General features: G+C 45.2%; 2 protein-coding genes across 5 annotated transcripts in view; both read left to right on the top strand.

Moving 5' to 3' along the window:
- Nucleotides 1-19397, top strand: part of MAGI2 (membrane associated guanylate kinase, WW and PDZ domain containing 2) — a 1104679-nt gene that overhangs the window by 673161 nt on the left and 412121 nt on the right. The window contains exons 4-6 of the mRNA XM_049096782.1: nucleotides 2966-3053; nucleotides 9123-9255; nucleotides 11950-12145. Coding sequence (XP_048952739.1) covers nucleotides 2966-3053; nucleotides 9123-9255; nucleotides 11950-12145 — 417 coding nt within the window. The remainder of the gene's footprint in view (nucleotides 1-2965; nucleotides 3054-9122; nucleotides 9256-11949; nucleotides 12146-19397) is intronic.
- LOC125752962 (intermembrane lipid transfer protein VPS13D-like) lies at nucleotides 8927-19029 on the top strand. 4 transcript variants are annotated; one of them, XM_049096714.1, is made up of 3 exons: nucleotides 8927-9255; nucleotides 11950-12145; nucleotides 13778-19029. In XM_049096714.1, the coding sequence occupies exons 1-3, from the start codon at nucleotides 9159-9161 to the stop codon at nucleotides 13899-13901; spliced, it is 417 nt and encodes a 138-aa protein (XP_048952671.1). In that variant the 5' UTR covers nucleotides 8927-9158; the 3' UTR covers nucleotides 13902-19029. The 4 variants fall into 4 exon arrangements, 3 of the variants coding, with proteins under 3 accessions (XP_048952671.1, XP_048952670.1, XP_048952672.1); XM_049096713.1 differs by lacking the exon at nucleotides 13778-19029 and adding an exon at nucleotides 12828-13470; XR_007403656.1 differs by lacking the exon at nucleotides 13778-19029 and adding an exon at nucleotides 13477-13644 and having other exon boundaries at nucleotides 8954-9255.

Raw genomic sequence — 19397 nt, 5'->3', positions numbered from 1 at the left:
CTTTCTTCCCAAGCAGTAACTGGTGCACTCTAGTACCATGATCTGATGTCGGTGTAAGGTGATCCATATAATGGTTTACAGAACTTTGTCCTTTCTGGGACAAGGAAGGGGATTGTAGCCTGAACCCTTTCTTGTTCAGGGATTGTGTGTAGCTTTCTGAAAATGTATTATTTATATACTTCTCTTAGCTTCCTTCATTTGTCCCCACCACTGCTTAGGAAAGGGAAGATGTCTCCTTGGCATCACTGTGTGATTTCCCCTGGCATTCAGGAGGGAATTTTCATGGAGGGAGTGACAAAAAATCATGTTTGGGTTCCCTCCAAAGATGATCCAGTGTCAGATGTGGGTAGATTCTTAGCAGACTTTTGTTGGAGTTAATCATGGTCTTTCCAGTTTCATCTGTACAGGGGGATAATAACAGAGCCTACCTCATAGGGCTGTTGTGTGGATTAAACTAATAAATGATTTCATAGATGGCCAGCCCCTAGAACAATGCCTGATACATAGTAAACATTATTGGTCTGTGTTACAATTCCAAAAGTTACGCTCTGGTCTTTAGCAGTTAGTTGGAAGCTTTCCTTTACCTATTCTGCTGCATACTCATTTAAAACTTTATTTGAAGAAACCAGTTGGAGACAACTTTCTTTAAAAACAAAACAAAGGGCAGCCCGGGTGGCTCGGCAGTTTAGCACCGCTTTTGGCCCAGGACGTGATCCTGGAGACCCGGGATCCAGTCCCACATCGGGCTCCCTGGATGGAGCCTGCTTCTCCCTCTGCCTGTGTCTCTGCCTCTCTCTCTCTCTCTGTCTCTCATGAATAAAATCTTAAAAAAAAAAAAAAAAAACTCACCAAGATATTTCAAACCCTTGACTTTTTCAAACCCTCCCTGACTTTTTCAGTAAGAAGCCCAGCTTATTCTGGTGTCTAGCATCTGCAGTTATTCTTTATGGTGTCACCCATCCCCTTCCTTCTCAGACTTTTGGCATTAAAGAGAATATATCTACTTATTTGAAATACAGGATACAAGAATGAAGTCCTTGTGACTAGGAATGAGATAAGCTTAAGCTTCTTTTGTATTATCAGATGTTCCAATTCCATTTCTAATGTCTGTATTTTGAAATTTCAGTCTATTTATAATTGACTTCTTTATGCTTTCCTTTGTTCCGGAACAGGTATAAGGTGGTTCCTGTAGTACAGGATGAGACATGCAGGATTCAGTCGGGGTGGGAGGGAGCAGAGCACTCACTGGAAGAAAGACAAGGATTTGCAGTAATAACCCTCGACACTTATGCATTGCTTTGTATCCTCTCCCCCCCCCCCCCCAGTACTTTTAAGACCAGGGTCTCTTTGGATTACCCCAGTGACTCTGTGGGTAGTGTTCTACCTGTTTTATAGATGAAGATACTGATCCCTGAACAGAGTGTCTTTTGCTCGTGTTCACCCAGCTGATAACTGGTAACAGAATTGGGATCAGGATGCCTGGCATGTCAAAGCCTTGCGTGCTTCCCTGGAGTTGAAATTGTTTATCAGCGAAGTCAGGCATCATGGTGTCACCACCCCAGAGGGATTTCACACACACACACACACACACACACACACACACACACAGTGTAGTCTATCTCCTGGTCCACTCCTGAGGCATGGGCCATTTGCACATATTGAAAAACCTTATTAGGGTAGCAAAACTGGAGGCCACTCATGGGTAGGAAGGCTGATTCCCCTTGACTAGCACTGGCCGTGTAGAACCCCACTTTCAAGGCTTCTCCCATGTGTTTCCAGGGGTTTGCAGCAGTAGACGAGTGGGAAGCCTGGCACCCTCGACATGATCCCTTACCCCTTCTGGGGAAAAGCTCATAATGAAGCTGATGAAGGGCAAAAAAGTAGGATATTATCCCATCCCAATAGCTGGCTTTAAAGATTCATCCTGCCCACATGATTCTTTATAATCGGTATAGGGAAAACTGAGTGTGAGTAGGCTGTGGCACAGGCTGTTGTTGGAAATTAGTCTTCCTGATAGCCCTGGGTGTTCTGCTTGCTTCTGTGCTGCTCTAGCCCTGTAGCCAACTGTGCCAATCCTTCAAAGAAAATGCAGACCTTTTTAGGAGAGTGCCTCAAACCACTCTGAGCATCTAGATTAATCTGAAACAACATCAGAGTTCACAACTGGGTCAAAGTTGCAGAATAGCAAGAGAGACTTGCCAATTCAGCAGGCGTGTGTCTTGGGCCAGTTAGGAACCAGGACAATCTTGAGGTCTGACTTTGTTACTCTATGTTTAGACCTTGTGTGCTGAGATAATTCTGGGTGGCTTTGGATGACTTTGTTTCTTAACTGGAAAGGCGTATCTGTTGCCTGATAAGTGTTTATCCGTAAAATAGCAACATGGTATAGGTCTTAGGGTAGGAGGGCTTTTACATCTCCGGGGACGGCCTCCCATCCGCCCCCCAAAAAGCAAGGTCATAGGCTTAGGCATGTTACTGAAGCAGAGTGGCAGTCCTAGCTTTAAAAAAAAAAAATATATATATATATACACACACACACACACACACATATATATAAATAGTGAAAGGGAATAGAAGGGAAGGGAGAAGAAATGGGTAGGAAATATCTGTATTATTCTTATGCAGGGTCTCTGTCCTGGATTCTTCCCCCTTTCTCTCTTACCTTAAGGGATATACAGAATCATAACCAAGTAGAACTGAAAACAGACAAAGCTGTCCCACTCGTACTGGATCTGGGGTCCAGAAATGCCTCTTTCTTGCCACTCATTCCATGTTCGTTCATTCGTTCATTCTTTCTGTTTCTTTCTCTCTTTTCCTCCCTTCCTTCCTTCTTTCCTTCCTCCTTCCCTCTCTCCCTTCTCTTTCTCCTTCCTTCCCTCCTCCCTCTCTCCTTCCTTCCTTCACTCTCACTCTCACTCTCACTCTCACTCTCACTCTCACTCTCACTCTCACTCTCCTCCTACAGTTCCAGCCTGCCCCGTCAGTGTCTGGCTGAGGAGGACCTGCTGTTTGGTTGGCCTTGTGTCAGTGACAGATACCCGTTCCCGGATCCCGTGCTCCTTTAGCTCTTGTCTCTTTACAAGGATCACAAAGGGGATTTCAACATCAAGGCCAAAGTCATACTGAGAATTGTTTTTAACTGTGGATATTTTACAATGTGAATCAGAGTAAAGTCGTGAAGACCTTCGCTAATGAAGTGACTTAGGTCCCATGTGACTTGAAGGGTGTTTTTCTTCTACTAGCATAGCAGTGGAGGTGGAGAGGACTCTCAAGTTGAGCCTCCATACCAACTTTTAGAACCTTGTAAAAATTGATGGCTGACAGACCGTGCCAGGCATTTTGCATTATCTCCTTAGCACATGAAAGCAACCCTTTAGAGACTGGGTTTTCACAAACAGGTAAACTGAGGCTCGGGAAAGTGAGCAGCTTGCCACCAGGATGCATATTCATGTCCAGCTTACTCACAGGCACAGTTGTGTACGGCTGGGCTTTCTGAGTTGACGGGTCCAGCGGATCCGGTAGCAGATCGCTGGCAGTGCTGCCGGAATCGGAGCTGTGCTGGTGGCTGAGACTTGGCGCTGAACAACTTTCTGGTTGAGAGGACCTAAGACCTCTCACACTGCAGAGCCCTGTCACTTCTTTTCCCTTTCCTGTTATGTGTGGCCACCATTGGCCCTGGTGGCAAGAAAGGTACTGTCACCAGCTATTACTCAGTGGAGCAAGGATATTGAAGAGGAAATTTCCATTAGATAAATAACTGTGAAAGAAGAACCCCAGAGAAGGGGGGAGAGAAATTCAAACCCAGGCTCCTGTTACACTGGCCAAATATCTCTGGCATCCCATGCGTGCTGAATATCAATAAAGGGTCAGGAAAACTGATCGGACAAAACAGAGGGACACAGTGTGAATTTTTCCTCTTGCATCATTCCAGCATCTACTTGAATTTCAGTTTTATAAAATCAACTGTCCCGAGACTGGCCGCAAACCCGGGCTAATTTGTAGTGGCTCTGTTTCTATGGACGATGGGATTCTTTTTGGAAGGAGGGGTATTGACACTTAGTGTGCATCATCTATGCAGCAGAACTGGCATCTTGGAAGTGCTTCTGCGATTTTTACCCCCTTGCTGAAAATAAGGCTTTCTTGAAATAAATGACTTTGGACTGTGGCCAGAATTCACAAGTGTGTGTGCTAAAGCTCCCTTCAGCGAAAGAAGGGGGAAATCAGTGTTGTCTTTGCGAGTGTAATAGCAGGTTTTCTCAGGAACATCCTGTTCTTTGGAAACTTCTGAAATCCTCAGTTTTTTTGTGGACTTGAAATGCTACAAAATGAGCTATGTTGGCTTAAGTCTCCACAAATGCTTCTTCTGATGTCCAGGTATTGTTTCTACTGAGTACAGTTACAAACTACCTACAAATGACCCTCCAAGTGTGCAAGCCTGGCCCACGCTGTCTGTCCCCTGCTTCTGTGGCCTTCTGCAGAGAGCTGCTGCTTCTCTGGGGCTGCACCTGCCAAGCGTTCTGCACACACACCGTCTCATGTCATCCTCCCAGCAGCCCCGTGGAACCTGATTATTCCCATTCTGCATGTGAAGAAATTGAAGTTCAGATAACTCAATACTGTTTTTATTGGATGCCTCCTGTGTATCAGGCTCTGTGCTAAGTGCTTCACACGTACTGCCTAATCCTAACGGCATCCTTGTAGGTGGATATTCTCATCCCCATTTTGAAGGCAAGGAAACAGGCTCACAGAGGGGAAGTTACTTGTCCGTGATCTCACAGCTATTAAGTGTCACAGTCTGAATGCCAGATCCGTTATACCGGATACATACCTCCCGACCGAGGTCCTTGAAGGCACGAGGCAGAAACTATCTCTGTTTAGGACTCTCATTTGCTAGCCTGGCACAGTCTGTCGCTTACGTGTTTGATTGATTGGTGGTTTGATGCGTAACTGGATTGTACTTATAGCCTTACGAATTTCAGCCTTACCATCATTGCCTCTGAGATTAGTTTTCCCCTTGTCTGATTATCTTTCCCCCAGCTTCATTCCCCATTTGATATCCACGAGCCTGCCGAGAGCATCTGCTATGAAAACTATTCCAACCGAATTTGAATTTTGATGGCATTTGGTTTCTATTTAAAATAACATAGGCAGGGGCACTTGGGTGGCTCAGCCGGTTGAGGCATCTGACTTTGGTTTGACCAAGGTCATGATCTCCTAGGTTGTGGGTCGAGCCTCATGTCAGGCTCCTCGTTCATCAGGGAGTCTGCTTAAAAGATTCTCTCCCATGCCCCAAGCCCCCTCATGCCCCATTCATGTGCACGGGGTCTGTCTGTCTGTCTCTCAAAATAAACAAATAAATCTTTAAGAAATAAAATACACAGGCAGAACTGGGATAGGGTGGTAAAGGATGTCCTGCCCCAGTCACTCCCACATGGCCTTGTGGCTTCTTGTGGGTACCTCTGCTCTGGTTTGATGATAGTGTTCTAACTCAAGGTTGTGGGTGAAAATAACACCTACCCACCTCAGAGAAGACCAGTGCCAGAGGATGCCCATGCAGAGTGCTTACTGGAATCGCCACCCTCTCCAGCACATGTTCTTACCCTATCTTTGAGGGAGAAATAAGATACAGGTGTGATTTATTTCCCACCGAGGTGGGAAGGAGAGAGATGGAATGAAGTATGACTCAGTACTCCCACAGGAGAGGAGGCCACAAGCGTTTGGTGCCCTGGATTCATACTCAGAAAGCCCAGTGGGCTGGCCCAAGGCCCAGCCTCTTTTGACCACAGTACCCTTCATCTCACTGGTTTCATATTAGTTCCAATAAAGTGTCTCTCCCCCGTAAAATCTGATTAACCTCTAATCAGTATGGGTTTGGCTGGATCGTGGATTTCAAACATCTTCCCGTTTCCTGAGTTTTCAAAGTCACAGCGACAGGGGTGAAGACTTTGGTAATAGTTTCCTGTTAATAATATCTTTGTATCCTTTACGTTTACTCACAAGTGACAGAGGACAATCTGGTTGGCTTAGGTGAATAATTTTTTATCCACAGGGAAGTGAGAATTCAGACAGAAGTCCTAGGGTGAGTTGAGTAGGTGTGGGCACCTTCCTGCAGCTGAGACCTAATGGCAGAAACCCAGCATTTAGAGGGGAGCGGGATCCCTTGGGTCAACTTACCCCATCCTCTTGAGGTCAGTGTGGTGTGTTTGCACAGAGAAACACCAGGACCAGTCGGTGCTGGGGAGCCAAGGGGCCCGCAGCAGAATCATTCGGCAGTGAAGCTCTTGGCACAGGCTGACTCCTAGACCTTGGGGGTTGAACTTGTTTCATTGATAGGGAGGGGGTGTTGAAGGAGACGGGGGGCGGGTGGAGCAGTTCATTATTCTTAAAAAAATAATCTTTAAAAATAAGATTATTCTTATTTTATTCTCCCATATTCGTTTAAGGAGAAAAGCATTATAGGGTTTTTCATTTCTTCCTAGTCAGCTGCCAGAAATCTTAATATCTTTTCCAAGGGAAGATCTCTTTTCAAGGAAACTTAATATCTTTTTACTTAATATCTTTTCCAAGAGAAGACCTCTTTTCAAGGAAAATGAGTTTGAGGAGGTAGGAAAGACCTGAACGAGAAGTAGCATGGAGGCTACTGGGCCTCTTTGGGTGGAGATGGCTCTCTCACCCACTGCCGCATTACCTCTTCTGTGGCATCAATCAAGGAGAGGGATTTTTGTCCAGACCCTGAGTGGAGAACCCTGGCAACCTACACAATTCCAGAATGTAGAAGGGACTCATTCTTTTGACCCTTTCCAAAATAAGGATTACGTTTTTTCTCTTTTCTCTTGATTTGCAAGTGTTTTCAGTTTGTGTTCCAGGCTCTCATTGCGTGCTGTTTGATATAGGGGATTGTTACCTTCCCTGTGAGATTGTCACCCCGGATGGTAGGTCCAAGCCTGCTCTGTGTCTGTGTCCTCAGCAGTACCTCAGTCTGTGCTGGGCCCAGAGTAAGTACTTAATAAAGACGTTCTAACTTAGATCATAGATCACACGCTGTCAAAGCCAGGAAGGATTTTGGAAACCACCAAGTCCAACACTCTAATTTTATAGACGGTACCACTCCAGAAACTCGCTCTCGAGGCTGGTGTTTATCTGCTGGAAAGAGGGGTTTTGTTTTGGGTTTCTGTTTTTGTTTATGTAAAAGCCTAGTGCAAATGACCATAATTCTAAACCTTCGAAGAGCTTTCTTTGTGGTGCAGGATGTTCCTCCTTGGACTAGTAGCTGACAAATAATCACAGTAAGAATGCTCACTAGATTCCATACCCTGAGCCACTGTCACCGATTCTTCTGGCCACACAGCAGTGTGGGTACTGTTGTCATTCTGTACAGGCCAATGGGGAGGCTCCACAGTTCGGCACCTTGCTCAGGCTCCTGTAGCTGCTGGAATGGTTGAGGGAGGACTAGAATCCAGTTTGGTCAGATGCTCAAACTCACGGCCCTCAGTGGCTCTCACATGGGATCCCTGATGAAAGCCCCATTTGGTGATTCATGCTGCTGACTTTTTACCATCCCGTGGTGCCTCCATCCTAAAGGCAATTGTAAGATTGATTTTCATTAACTTTAGTTTTCCAATTAGACACAGAGTGACAGGGGAGGCAAGACTAAAAGCAAATGATAGGGATTACATCTATAGAGAGGTCAGGGATCACTGCCCTAGATCATAAAAACACTTGGACTGAGTAAAAGGAATGAGTGTTCCCATCTCTTGCTCCACAGAAACCATTGCTTCACCTTGACTCACTGGTTCTTCCTCTAGTCCCTCTTCTGTGCCCAGAACTCATCTTCTCCTGTCATCATGAAGCTTCAGGCCTTATGGCTTCCAGAGCAGAGTGTGTAAAAATGTGTAAAAATACCCTCGGAGCATCTGGGTGGCTCAGTCAGTTAAGTGTTTGCCTTTGGTTCAGGTCATGATCTCAGGGTCCCGGGATCGAACCCCATGTGTTGGGCTCTCTGCTCAGTGGGGAGTCTGTGCATGTTCACTCTCTCATTCTTTCTCTCTCTTTGAAATAAATAAATATTTTTAAAAATCCCTTGCTAAACCAGTATGAAACAGACCCCACCCCCGCCCCCCAATGGCCAGACCCACTGAACTGGGTCTTCAAGGCGGGCAGTTCGTCTTGAATCTTTGCACTGAGCTCTGTATCTAAATAGCATTCCTGTGAGTTCTCTGAAAGGTTAGTCCTGGGTCATTGGCACTTAAACCACTTGTTTTGGTAGATCCTTCCTGAGAAGGTTAATTATATATTTGATATCCTTTCCTCTTTATGCCTGAATGATGAAGATAAGTACCCTGTGGTTATTAACTGTCACTTTAAACCTTTTCAGATTGTCTTGTGACAAAACAGAGTTTTATGTCCTTTTTATCCAGCTTTGATGGATGAGACAGCTTCTTTGGTAAAAGAATACCAGGATAAATAGGATCTTTCTCTGATATGTGGGGGAGGATTTTGCTTTGGAAGTCATGAGTTCAAGTCTGCCATTTTGTATGAAAGGTGACCTAACCTGTTAACCTTCCCATGTACTTCATTTTTCCCTTTGACCAATGGGGCTGGGCACCTAGGCACTCGATATTTGTTGAATAAGTGAAAGAAAAGACATTGCCTTAGGGCAATTGATGTCTCTAAAAGTTTTGATACCAAACCCAAAAGCAACAGTTGGTCATGTTTCCTATTTTGAATCACATGGATTTCTCGGGGCAAAGAGCTTCTGTCTTTAGCATTATAGAATCCTAACACTTAAATCTTCTTCCCCAAGTCATTTTGTTATACATTCTTCAGTAAATTTGCAGTAGGTCTCAGGAAGGCAGATGCCATTATGGACATTTAGTAGTTGTTTTGCAAACCTGTGTCCACCAGTGTAAAGCATCCTACAATCCGTATGTGTCCAGTGCTTGAGCAGTCGAGCACCAGTATCCTGGGACACATAGTATATGTAATCCAGCAGTTAATATGGCTCTTCTCTCAGTGGGGATTTACTGAATCCCAGCAAGGAGCAAGGCAAGGTATTTATTTAAAATAGCAAAAATAGTGCTGAGGCTTTACAACTCTTTTCCTTTTTTTTAAAATTCACTCAGTTCGCAGGGACATTATCGGATGGCTTAGGGAAGACGATGGACAATCGGCATCAGTCAGAGCGGGAGTATATCAGATACCACGCAGCCACAAGCGGGGAGCACCTCGTAGCCGGCATCCACGGCCTGGCTCATGGTAAGTCACGTGATACCGGGAGGCTGGCTCTTCCGCCACAGTTCCTCAGAGGTCCCTTTTCACCCTCCGATTGCATGTGGAATCCTGGCTGGGTAGCCTGGGGTACTTTCCAGGCTCTCTTCTTTTACCCTCCTAGCAACTGAAATGTCACAGCCTGTGACAGCTCTTCGTTTATTTTCAGAATGTTTGTGCACACTGCAATTTCTTCCTGTTCTCTGACTTCTCTTCCCAAAGTGTCATAAGGTATAATTGAGTGAACCCCTTTTTAGAATATGGAACTGCTGCTTCAAGACTTGCCTTCTGCTTACTGAGCATTCCTTCCATGGCAAGTGAAACGTCAAACCAGCTGCCGGGTTTGTGGCCCACATGTTCTTGAGTCTTGTATAAACGCACATTCCCAAGGATTGTAAAACCGTGTGCCTAGGAGTTATAGGCGGTGGCATGAACGTATTAAGTCTCTGAATTTGTGTGAATTCTGACCTTTAATGCTTTAACTCCTACTCGTTTGCCTTTTGTTGTGTTTTTCTCAACAACTTCTTAGTCTGGCATTCAAGGCCTTTGGAAATGTAAACCCAGCCAACTTTTCCAACCACTGCCTCACAGCCATATTGTATTTCAGCCACTGAGAGCCATGTGGTATTCCCCAGACATGCCCCCAAAGCCTTACTCACAATCCTCTGGTCTCCCCTCCTCTGCCTCACTTCCTTGCCTATCAAAATCCTGCTCCACCTACAAGTCTGACTCAACTGTCCCCAGTTAGAATTAATGCCGATTAGCGCATATGTGGCAGTCTGGGTTATGTATCTAGGCAGCTGTGTGTACCTTGCTTTCCTGATCGATTGTGAAGGTCAGGAGAGCAGAAAGAGTGTTTCCTGTTCACCTTTACACTAGCAGAGCCTCGTGTGATACCTGGCATATAGCTCCTGCTTAGTAATGGTTAGTAAATTGCACTGTTTGTACCAGATTCTTAGAACTAGTCTGAAGCTACCAGAAGTCCTATCACAACTGACCAAGTTTAGATTACCTACACTTAGAAGAGGGAGGAATATGGATAATTGAAAATCTTATTTCTTTTCATGCTTAGGACACAGTGTTTAGGACAGAATTTTCCTAATGGTGAGGTTGGATCAAAATGCCTTTACTTTTCCTAAGCCTGCCCAACTGGAAAGGGAGTAGCCCCAAAGAAGACATCAAACTAGGAGTAAGATTTGGCTGAAATCAATCTGTTTAGGGACTCAAAAAGTTGATTGTTGGGCAGCCATTTGGGGTTAAAGAGTGAATCATTCTTTCTAGTAACTGTAATGATAGTGCATGGGACTATGAGGGGCTGTTTTTAATGAATACAAAATGCTTTGCTATGTATAATTGCCTTTGTCTGCCTCGCATCCTTGGAATGTGGAAAGAAAGCCTAGCTGTCCTCACTGTTCAGATGGACGCAGGAGTATGCTGAGAAAATGGATAATAGTTCAAGGTTGGTTGCAAAATCCCTTCCAACCAAGGACCACTCACACGATATGAGCAGCATCTCCAGAACAGAGAGCCTCATCTGAGGAGGATGCATGAAGCTCTGGACTGCATGAGAGTGGTAGCCTAGAGTGGAAAAATTCTTCAAAGATAGCAAGAACCGGAATCCATTCGGTCTCCTTGGTTTAAAAACTGGGAGTCCTGCTCAGTTTTCTCTACAGGTCCCACTTGTGCCAGGTTCAGGAATGTCTGTCTGTCCGTGAACTTGGTTCACAAGGTTGGGAGAAGGCTGTAGCCTCACTGGAGCAAATGGACCCAGAATCCAAAAGAAACGTTGTGGATTGTTAGTGCATTCTCACCCAAGGAATTTCCTTTACCGATTTGTCTCACTAGAGATGAAGAGTCTAGAGAGCTTCCTCATGCCCCCACCGTCAAAGGGTAAACATCCTGTGAGTGTCCCTGGCACACATCCTGGAAATGCTCCCCGGACAGGGCCCCGCTTCTTCCCCATAATGCCTGTGTCCTCTCCAGCCTCTGCCAACTTCTGGTCCCTTTTGACGCTCTTTAAGGTCATTGCTGTCAACTTTCAAAACACTTGGAATGTCTTTGTGACCTAGGTTAGTCTTTTGAACAGACTCCATGGAGAGTCCCGGCTGGGGACTGGCAGCTTTTATGGGTGGGAGGGGGGTGCCTTTCATCAGGGCCTCATGATTTACTCTGATTGCCTAAACCTGACCACAGCAAAGTGTGCAGTAGCTTTTACCTTGTTTCAAACGCCTGGCGGTAGTGGCCAGTCATGCAGTGTTCGTGGAAAACTGAGGTTCTGTATTTAGTTCTCTCTGCCCTGCATTTTATGGGGTCCCAGCTTTCCCCAAGGGCCACTGTCGATTTAGTCCTACTGTCTGCATATTCTCCTGATGACCTGTGTGCTTCCCACACTCAGGAACTGGAAAGTAGCCACTGTTAACCTCTTGGGTGTTCTTTGATACTTTTAAACTGGGACACACCTCAGATTAACATGTAATATATATTCTCAGACTCTAAACTTAGTGGGCAAGTCTAAGTCTGCTGGTTTCCCAACTGGAGTTGGCCCACCTGTAGCCTACTGAGAGGTTGACAGATGCCTGCCCCGAGCCACCTTGCCAGGTGCATGGAATCGATGCTGTTCAGCCTTAAACACTTTGCGTTTGTCCTCTGCCAGGTGACAACAGCCCTTGTCTCTTTTGCTAGGTATCATTGGTGGATTGACCAGTGTGATAACCTCAACAGTGGAAGGAGTGAAAACAGAAGGGGGTGTCAGTGGTTTCATTTCTGGCCTCGGGAAAGGGCTCGTCGGCACTGTAACCAAACCAGTGGCAGGTGCCTTGGATTTTGCATCGGAAACAGCCCAGGCGGTGAGAGACACAGCCACGCTCAGTGGCCCCAGGTCAGTGTCCGTGGGGGGAGTTACATTTGTAGTTTCCAGCCTAGCTCTGCTGCCTCTCCTCATCTATGCCGATGTGTTTAATCATATACTTTCTGCCTTAATGATGTGATTTTTTAAAAACTTGAATACCCGTATCTAAAATTTCTGACCTGCCTAATGTAAATACATGGAAACAAGGCACAGAACTCTGGCGTGAATTGTTCTAGATCTTAACCTATGTCTACATCTGTGATTTATTTATATCTAAAATAGTGTTTTCCTTCGTCAGAGAAGTTGGAAGTAGGATTACACCCTTACAGATGCCCCTGTTGACCAAACTAACCAGACATCCCCCACACACACACATGCCCATTAAGAAAACCATCAGGCTGCAAGCCATGTCTGGCTCCTAGTCTCTGTGGCACGTGCAGTTCACCACGTGAGTCTGTCCTGTCTCCGTTCTCTCTCCACTCAGATGTGCCAGCCATGGCAGGTTGGCAGGTCTGCTGTGGGATGCTCTCTTGCCTTGATGTCAGCAGAGAAGGAGAATCAGGGTAGCCCCTTTGGCTCCACGTCCCTCAGAATCCGACTACTTTCACGTAGCTCTTCATATTAGGAGCCTATTAGGAGCCTATTTGAGCCTTCCTTTTTCAGAGTGACTAATTGGGGATCTTATCAACAAAGGGTATAATGAATGTTACAGTTCCCAGCCAAGCTGGACGCCACTTAAGCCCAGAGGATTTTGCTGCTCCCTGCTGAAGAGATACTCTGTGAGTGAATTAGTGTGCCCTTTTAGACTGTCTAGGGCTGGGCCTTGTCCATACCCTATCGCTCTCTCAAATAGGATTTGAAGTAAAATCGTCCCCAATTAAAATGAAGCCATGTGTCTGTCACCAGGAAACCTTACGGATGACACATTACTGCAGGGGAAATGCTTAAGATTGTAGACTGGGACCATGTAATAAGTTCTGCCAGAATGTCTTCCATCTGGAAGCAGCTGCTTTTTAAAAAAGGATCTGTAGAGTTTACGTTAGTTGAGTTACATTCTATTCTCAGATACAGAGCTCAAAAGATCCTTGAGTGTATTTTGAAGCATTTATGAAGTTGGGGGGAGGGGCAGTAGGGAAGCTTCAAAAGTATTTCCAGTTAGTTTTTCCATGTCTGATGGAAGCCCCAGAAGTCTACCTCCACTAGGACAATGAGACCTAGCAACATGTGAGTGAAGCAGGAGATGCCTAAGAATTCCAAAAGAAATCTCATTACACAATCCCACAGTGGTCAAGGGATTGAGTGATTTGTTTCAAAAGAGGTCTGAGGTATATGCATTTAATTTTTAAAATATCATCTTGTAGGGGATCCCTGGGTGGCGCAGCGGTTTGGCGCCTGCCTTTGGCCCAGGGCGCGATCCTGGAGACCTGGGATCGAATCCCACGTCGGGCTCCCGGTGCATGGAGCCTGCTTCTCCCTCTGCCTGTGTCTCTGCCTCTCTCTCTCTCTGTGACTATCATAAATAAATAAAAAAATTAAAAAAAAAAAAAAGTTAAAATATCATCTTGTGCTTGGAAACTTCAGTGATGTCGACTGGAAGGAAATGATTTGAGTTTTCTACAGTGTTAGTCTGGAAGTCCTGATAAAGTTTTGCCTTCTTTTTAGGAGCACAGGAAAGGCACAAAGTGGTTGCCACAGAAACAAAAGCTGTCCTTGTCAGTTTCACTGGTTGCCCAGCGCTGACGTAGCAGGTTTCACGCCATGTCACCCGGTCGTTTCTAGTCAGTAAATCCTGATGGACAATTTTCTAAGGACTCGGTTGGGAATATAGCAGGAAGCAAGACTGGCCCCTGTCTTCAAGGACCTACAGTCCAGTGGGGAAGCAAACATAAAACAAATAATCATAGTAATAATTACTTGCTAAAATTGTGATAAATGACACAGGAGATGTACAGGATGCTGTGAGACTGTGTAACTGGAGAAGGCGAAGGGGAGAAGGAGGTTGGCTAACCTGTGGTCAGTGGCATCAAGAAGGACTTGTTGAGGAAAGTGCAGTAGTGTTATCCTACGCGTTATCCACTGGGCCACCGAGCCCCCTGGGAAGTGCTAATTAAGATGAAGCCTGAAGTATATGGTGGAGGCTGGCCAGGTAAAAGGGAAGAGTGAATCATACTCCAGGTAAAAAGGGGTCCAGAGAGGCTAGGCAACTCACCTGGAAACCAGTGGTAATCAGGCATTCTAATGGAAGTCTAGCTGCAGATTTCCTGAGACAGTTCTCTTCGTAGCCCTTCACTCCTAGAAACAAAAGCTAGTGGTAAGCGAGAAGCAGCCAGGCAGTCATCGGCCTGGAGACCTGGAGTCTTAAATGAGGGGGAAGTAAGCCTCTGCATCTCCTCTTTGTTCTTAGAGGAGCCAGTGGTGGGGGAGCCTTGGCCAAAGTTACCAGAGGTGAGTGGGACACGCAGAGGGCCGTCTAATTGGGAGCCTCAAAGAGATTTGGCCCTTTACCCTTTATTGCACTGACAAGGCATTACAGCTTCTTCTGAAACACTGACCAGTTTCCCTCTGTCCATTTGTCTGGGGTCCCAAAATAGGTTATTAACGAGCATCCATGTGTTAGAAAAGAACACATGGCCTGGAAAATGGCAGGTCTGGGTCCCCACATCCCTCTTAGTTTGAGGCCTTTGGTCAAGTCTCCCTGTCTCCTTAAGCCTCGGTTTTTCCATCTATAAATTGGGGGTAAATATACCTGTTTATTTTCTCTCTCAGAGGTCTGAAGCCCAACCAGTTATTTTAATGTGGATGTTCTAAGGAACTATAAAATGCTGGACAATCCTATTTTTGAAAGTCACATTAAAGGAGCACTGAGATTCTTGCAGGTGGAGAAATGTTTCAGTGCCCTGAGGGTTTGTTCTGATGACACTGTGATCTCTTAGGAACATACTAGTTCTACCAAGGGATAAATCACCCTGGTTTCTTGGAAGTGAGTTATAACCATCTCCAACCATCCCAATTGATTGAACAGGATCCAGGGGTGTTACTCAGGGTTTTTCCCCACTGTTTAGACAACAGGGACTAACAAATGATTTGAAGGGATTAGAAGTGAGATTCTGACCGAGGGCTGACCTGAGCCCAGGGACTGAGCCAGGAATAGAACCCAGGAGTCCAAGAGTTCTGCCTCTGAGTCTGCTCTTGGAACAAGACTTTCTGCTTCCTTTGTACTATTTCATCCAAGTGAAGGCTTAGATCTTAGCATCTATGTTTTAAATGACTCAAATTTTAAGCAGATGATAGCAGAGTAAGCCATAAAACTGTGAAAGAATATTCCTTCCAGTAATCCATCTGAAAAGTGGCCTTACAGGAAATATTGGCTCCTTTTTTGTGTTTATTTGAACATGATTTTATTTATAGGGAGCCCCTTCCTTGAGTTCTTTTAGACTAAAATACTTCCAAGTGCCTCTCCTTGGTGGAGTGTGCAGGCATTCCGAAGAGACAGTCACTCAACTTTTCCCTGAAATTGCCATGCCATCTGATAGTTCTTGGGAAGGCAGGTGGGGGTGGCAGGGAGAAGAGGGCGGAGGACAGCAGAGCCTTTGGCCTCCGCATGAATGTTGTAGACCAGTATCCCCTGCTGCATTCGTTAACTGTACAAGTATGTGTGGTTTGGAACCGAAATAAGAAGCCTTTTCCAAGGCAACGTTGTGCTGGCTCAGGTTGCATCTTCTAGTCTACGTGTATGGGGCCACATTTGTCTGTTCCCAAGTAAAGTTCATGAAAATGGCACAGCTGGCAGCCACACTTGTGGTGCCATGGAAGCCTTGTCGAAAGCCCACCGCTCTTCAAACAGGCCAGGTCAAAGCAGGGCACCCGCTGGGCTGCCTGCCCGGCTCCTGCGTGTGTGCTGGTATTTGACGGTAGTGTTTGGAAGGATAACTTGGGTGGGTAGAAAGCCGCAGAGACCCAGGGGCGGCCATTGCCCAACAGAAGGCAAAAATAACGTGGAAAGGAGGAGCTTCGGACTCCGGGCTATTTATTTGCTTGTTTATTTCTCTAAATACCATCTGTTGTAGGCTTTGGGTTACATGACATTTTGGGAAAGTAGCAGATGAAGATTTATGAAGCTGGACCCTGAACCTTCCTCCAAAATATTTCTTCACCTTTTTAGTCAAGGCCCAAAATGGGGAGAGAAGTGGGAGCTGCCAGAACTTGAAATATTTAAACTAATTTAGTGAAGCCCAGGAGTGGTGGGCTTATCTCCTTATTTAAGTTAGATAAGGAGGAACGGGGGTTTGCAGGGTAGTGATAGATCGGTGCTTAAGAATATAGCCACCAGGACTCTGCTGCGCTCTGGAGTCCCAGGAGCCCTGTATTGTGCCCGGACGTGTAAATTCCAGTTGCTCTGAGAGCTTTCGGGCAACCTTTTGGTTAATGTCACGGAAAAGATTTATGGCGGGCATATTTGACTTTTTCAGTAAAAACACTCCCAAGACACCACCCAAAATTTGTTAAAGACACTTTTCATTAATGGCCTCCTGGATGTGAAATTGAAGTGGATTTTCTCAAGGAAACATCCTTTTTGTTGCAGTGTTTGCTTCGTACCTATGACTCTCTAAGACTAAAAGGAAGAAAGACCCTGTTGGGTCACCAGAGCCTGAATGCAGTCAGGTTGGACAGGTTGGGGAAAGGGCCACAAAGGGAGTTTAGGAAATGCCGTCACTACTCTTTCCTAATGGAAGCAGTGCTTGTAATTACCCTGCAAGCAGCCGTTTGCTTTCCTTGTATTGCACATAACACATTAAGCAGAACTGGTTTGAAATGAGCCTTCGGGGAACTTCCAAAGGTACAAATCTTAATAAAAACTACAGTGTTTGTCAGGATGCACCCATGCTATCAGTTTTTTCCACCAGTGTTCCTCCTAAGGCAGAGGAGAGTGGGCTGACATCCCATGTAGCTGGGGGCAGAAGCAAGTCCGATATTGCTTGGGAAAGTTTATCTTTAAACTCTAAATGAATTTTACCTCTCATCCTGTATTTGTTTTCATAAGATGTTTTCAGTTGCTACCTACCAAAATTAACCCTTCACAAAGATACACCAGGTCATCCTGTAGCTTCTGCCTCATTCACATTTAAGAGCTACAAGGTATGCTTTCCAGATGAGTCCTCTAGACCCACGGAGCATTGATGGAAAGACAGGTAAACGAACACGAGTGGAAAGCCAGAGCCTAGTACATAGTTGACCCCGAGGCTCAGTTTCTGATCTTTGGGCCGATCTGTCTATCGGCTTGGTAGCGGTCTGCTGCTTGGGGCAGCCAGTGCAGTGGTGGACATGCCAGCCTTATCAGGAGAAGGACTTTGATTTCAGTGGCACTGAGAAAGGATTGCTGTGTCCGTCCAGAGGGAAGGGACTATTCATACCTCCCCTCTGCTGTCCAGAAGTGGTACATTGGATATGGAGCAGCCACCCATCCTGTCTCCTGCTCACCCTTGGGTATGTAGGAGGTGAAAGCCATACGGTCTCACTTCCTGATCCTGCCAAACCAGGCCTTTCCAGAGAATGCCCCAAGGTGGATGGATCATTTTCTCACTCTTTCTGAGCAACCCCCACAGAAGAAACCACATTCAGAGCCATGTCACAACATAGGATATCTTGCTTGGGTCCGAGTTTAAGCTGATGAAGTTCCAGGGTAAGATATTTTTTAGAAACCTCTTTCATGCCTTATAAGTTAAAATTCCTCTCATAGGAACCCAAGCAGGGAGATCTTATTTTTTCTAAGACAGACTTCTTCCCTCTTGCTGAACTGTAAATACCGTACTTTGCTTTCACTCAGAGGCTCCAGACGATGCCACTCTTGTTATAACATAACTTATGGAAAGCTCAGATCTGTTGCTGAAAAAAAAAAATGGAAACCTGCACACACATATTTGAAAAGAGTCTTTCCACTTTTGAAATCCCATGACTCATTTTTATGCAAGATTATCTGTTAAGAAAAAAAAACACTTTTTTGGTCATGGTACATTATAATCGTTTCTAGAAAGGAGAGTGTCTGTTTTTTGCCATTTTTGGCATGCAGAGATGACTGGCTTTGGAAAACGGCACAATCCTGTTTCCAAAAGTAAAAATAAATTGAATCTATGCATGTACATCTTTTAAGTACAATCCCTGTATCTCAACCAACAGGTCTTTGCTCAAAGAAAATAGGATGGAAAGTGTGTAGTGCTTTCAGATCTTTGTCTCCTCCATTTGAAAATTAAGTGATCAATCCAGCCATTGTACATGTTGGGCCCTTTCCTTGCTCAGTGATTTGGTTAGTAAAACTCTGAGGGACTGCATTTAAGATTTTTGCTTAAAATGGTGTAGAATGGTGTAGTCCTTCCTGAGAAGAATTTGTATTTTGTGCATTAGAGAAGAACTGAAAAGCCATCTACTGTTTCTGGGATTCCTCTGCAAAGGTGTTATGGTCACTTATTTGGGGGTTTTGATGACTACGTCTCTAATGATTTTCCCTTATAGAGTCATCCCTTGTTGCCCAGGATGAACTAGGAATTCCCCCTTAAAGAGAGGAGCCAGGTTTGAGTTCCAGTCCCCTGCTCCCAAAAAGCTTCAGGTGTGAGGTAATTGTGAGGTGCATAGGGGACCAGCAGGCTGGCCGGGGGTAGACTGTAGTGTTGCATCACAAGGGAGAGCTTATAATCCTGGGGGCAGGAAAAGGTAGGCGTGGGGGTGGTAGCGAACCCAGAGTCTCCCTGCCCTCGTACCTTCATTTGTCTGTTTTGCCAGACCGCCTCTCAAAGACAGATTCTTGCTAAGTTTCTCACTAACTTGTCAAGTAGGGGGAAATAAGATTGCATCTGTAAAACATTTTAATCACTATATACTCTGAAAAAGGAAAGGAAGGAGAGAAAGGAAAGAAAGGGAAACTTTTCTTATATTGGGTTTATACAATTCAATGCAAATCGGGTTAACAGCGTTCCTCGTCTCTGTCCTTAGCGGATTTACTCAGATACGTAGAGGAAACTGATGTCTCAGCGAGCACAAAATTTGTCCACGTGGGTCCTTTTAGAACACAGGCTCTCAAAATATGGTGTGAGGACCCCTAGGGAACCTCAGCCTTTCCCAGGATCCATGAGGTCAAACTTGTTTTTTATACATTTAAATAACCATTGTTATAATAATATTCTCTAATGAACGTACGGTGGAGTTTTCTGGAAGCCACACAATGTGTGATACTGCACACAGCGATTGACTGTAGAAGCAGATAAGAGAATGCAGCTGTTTTCTATTAAGC

The sequence above is a fragment of the Canis lupus genome, chromosome 18, assembly GCF_003254725.2.
Source record: "Canis lupus dingo isolate Sandy chromosome 18, ASM325472v2, whole genome shotgun sequence".
NCBI lineage: Eukaryota > Metazoa > Chordata > Mammalia > Carnivora > Canidae > Canis > Canis lupus.
The sequence above is the reverse complement of the archived record's forward strand: the minus strand, read 5'-3'. Positions and strand labels throughout refer to the sequence as shown.

Excerpts from the sequence above, each read along its gene's own strand:
- LOC125752962 (XM_049096713.1), top strand. The coding sequence starts at position 9,159 with ATGGACAATCGGCATCAGTCAGAGCGGGAGTATATCAGATACCACGCA. Across the intron at positions 9,256-11,949 it reads CATCCACGGCCTGGCTCATG|GTATCATTGGTGGATTGACC; the intron begins GTAAGTCACGTG and ends CTCTTTTGCTAG. Across the intron at positions 12,146-12,827 it reads GCCACGCTCAGTGGCCCCAG|TTCCCAGCCAAGCTGGACGC; the intron begins GTCAGTGTCCGT and ends TGAATGTTACAG.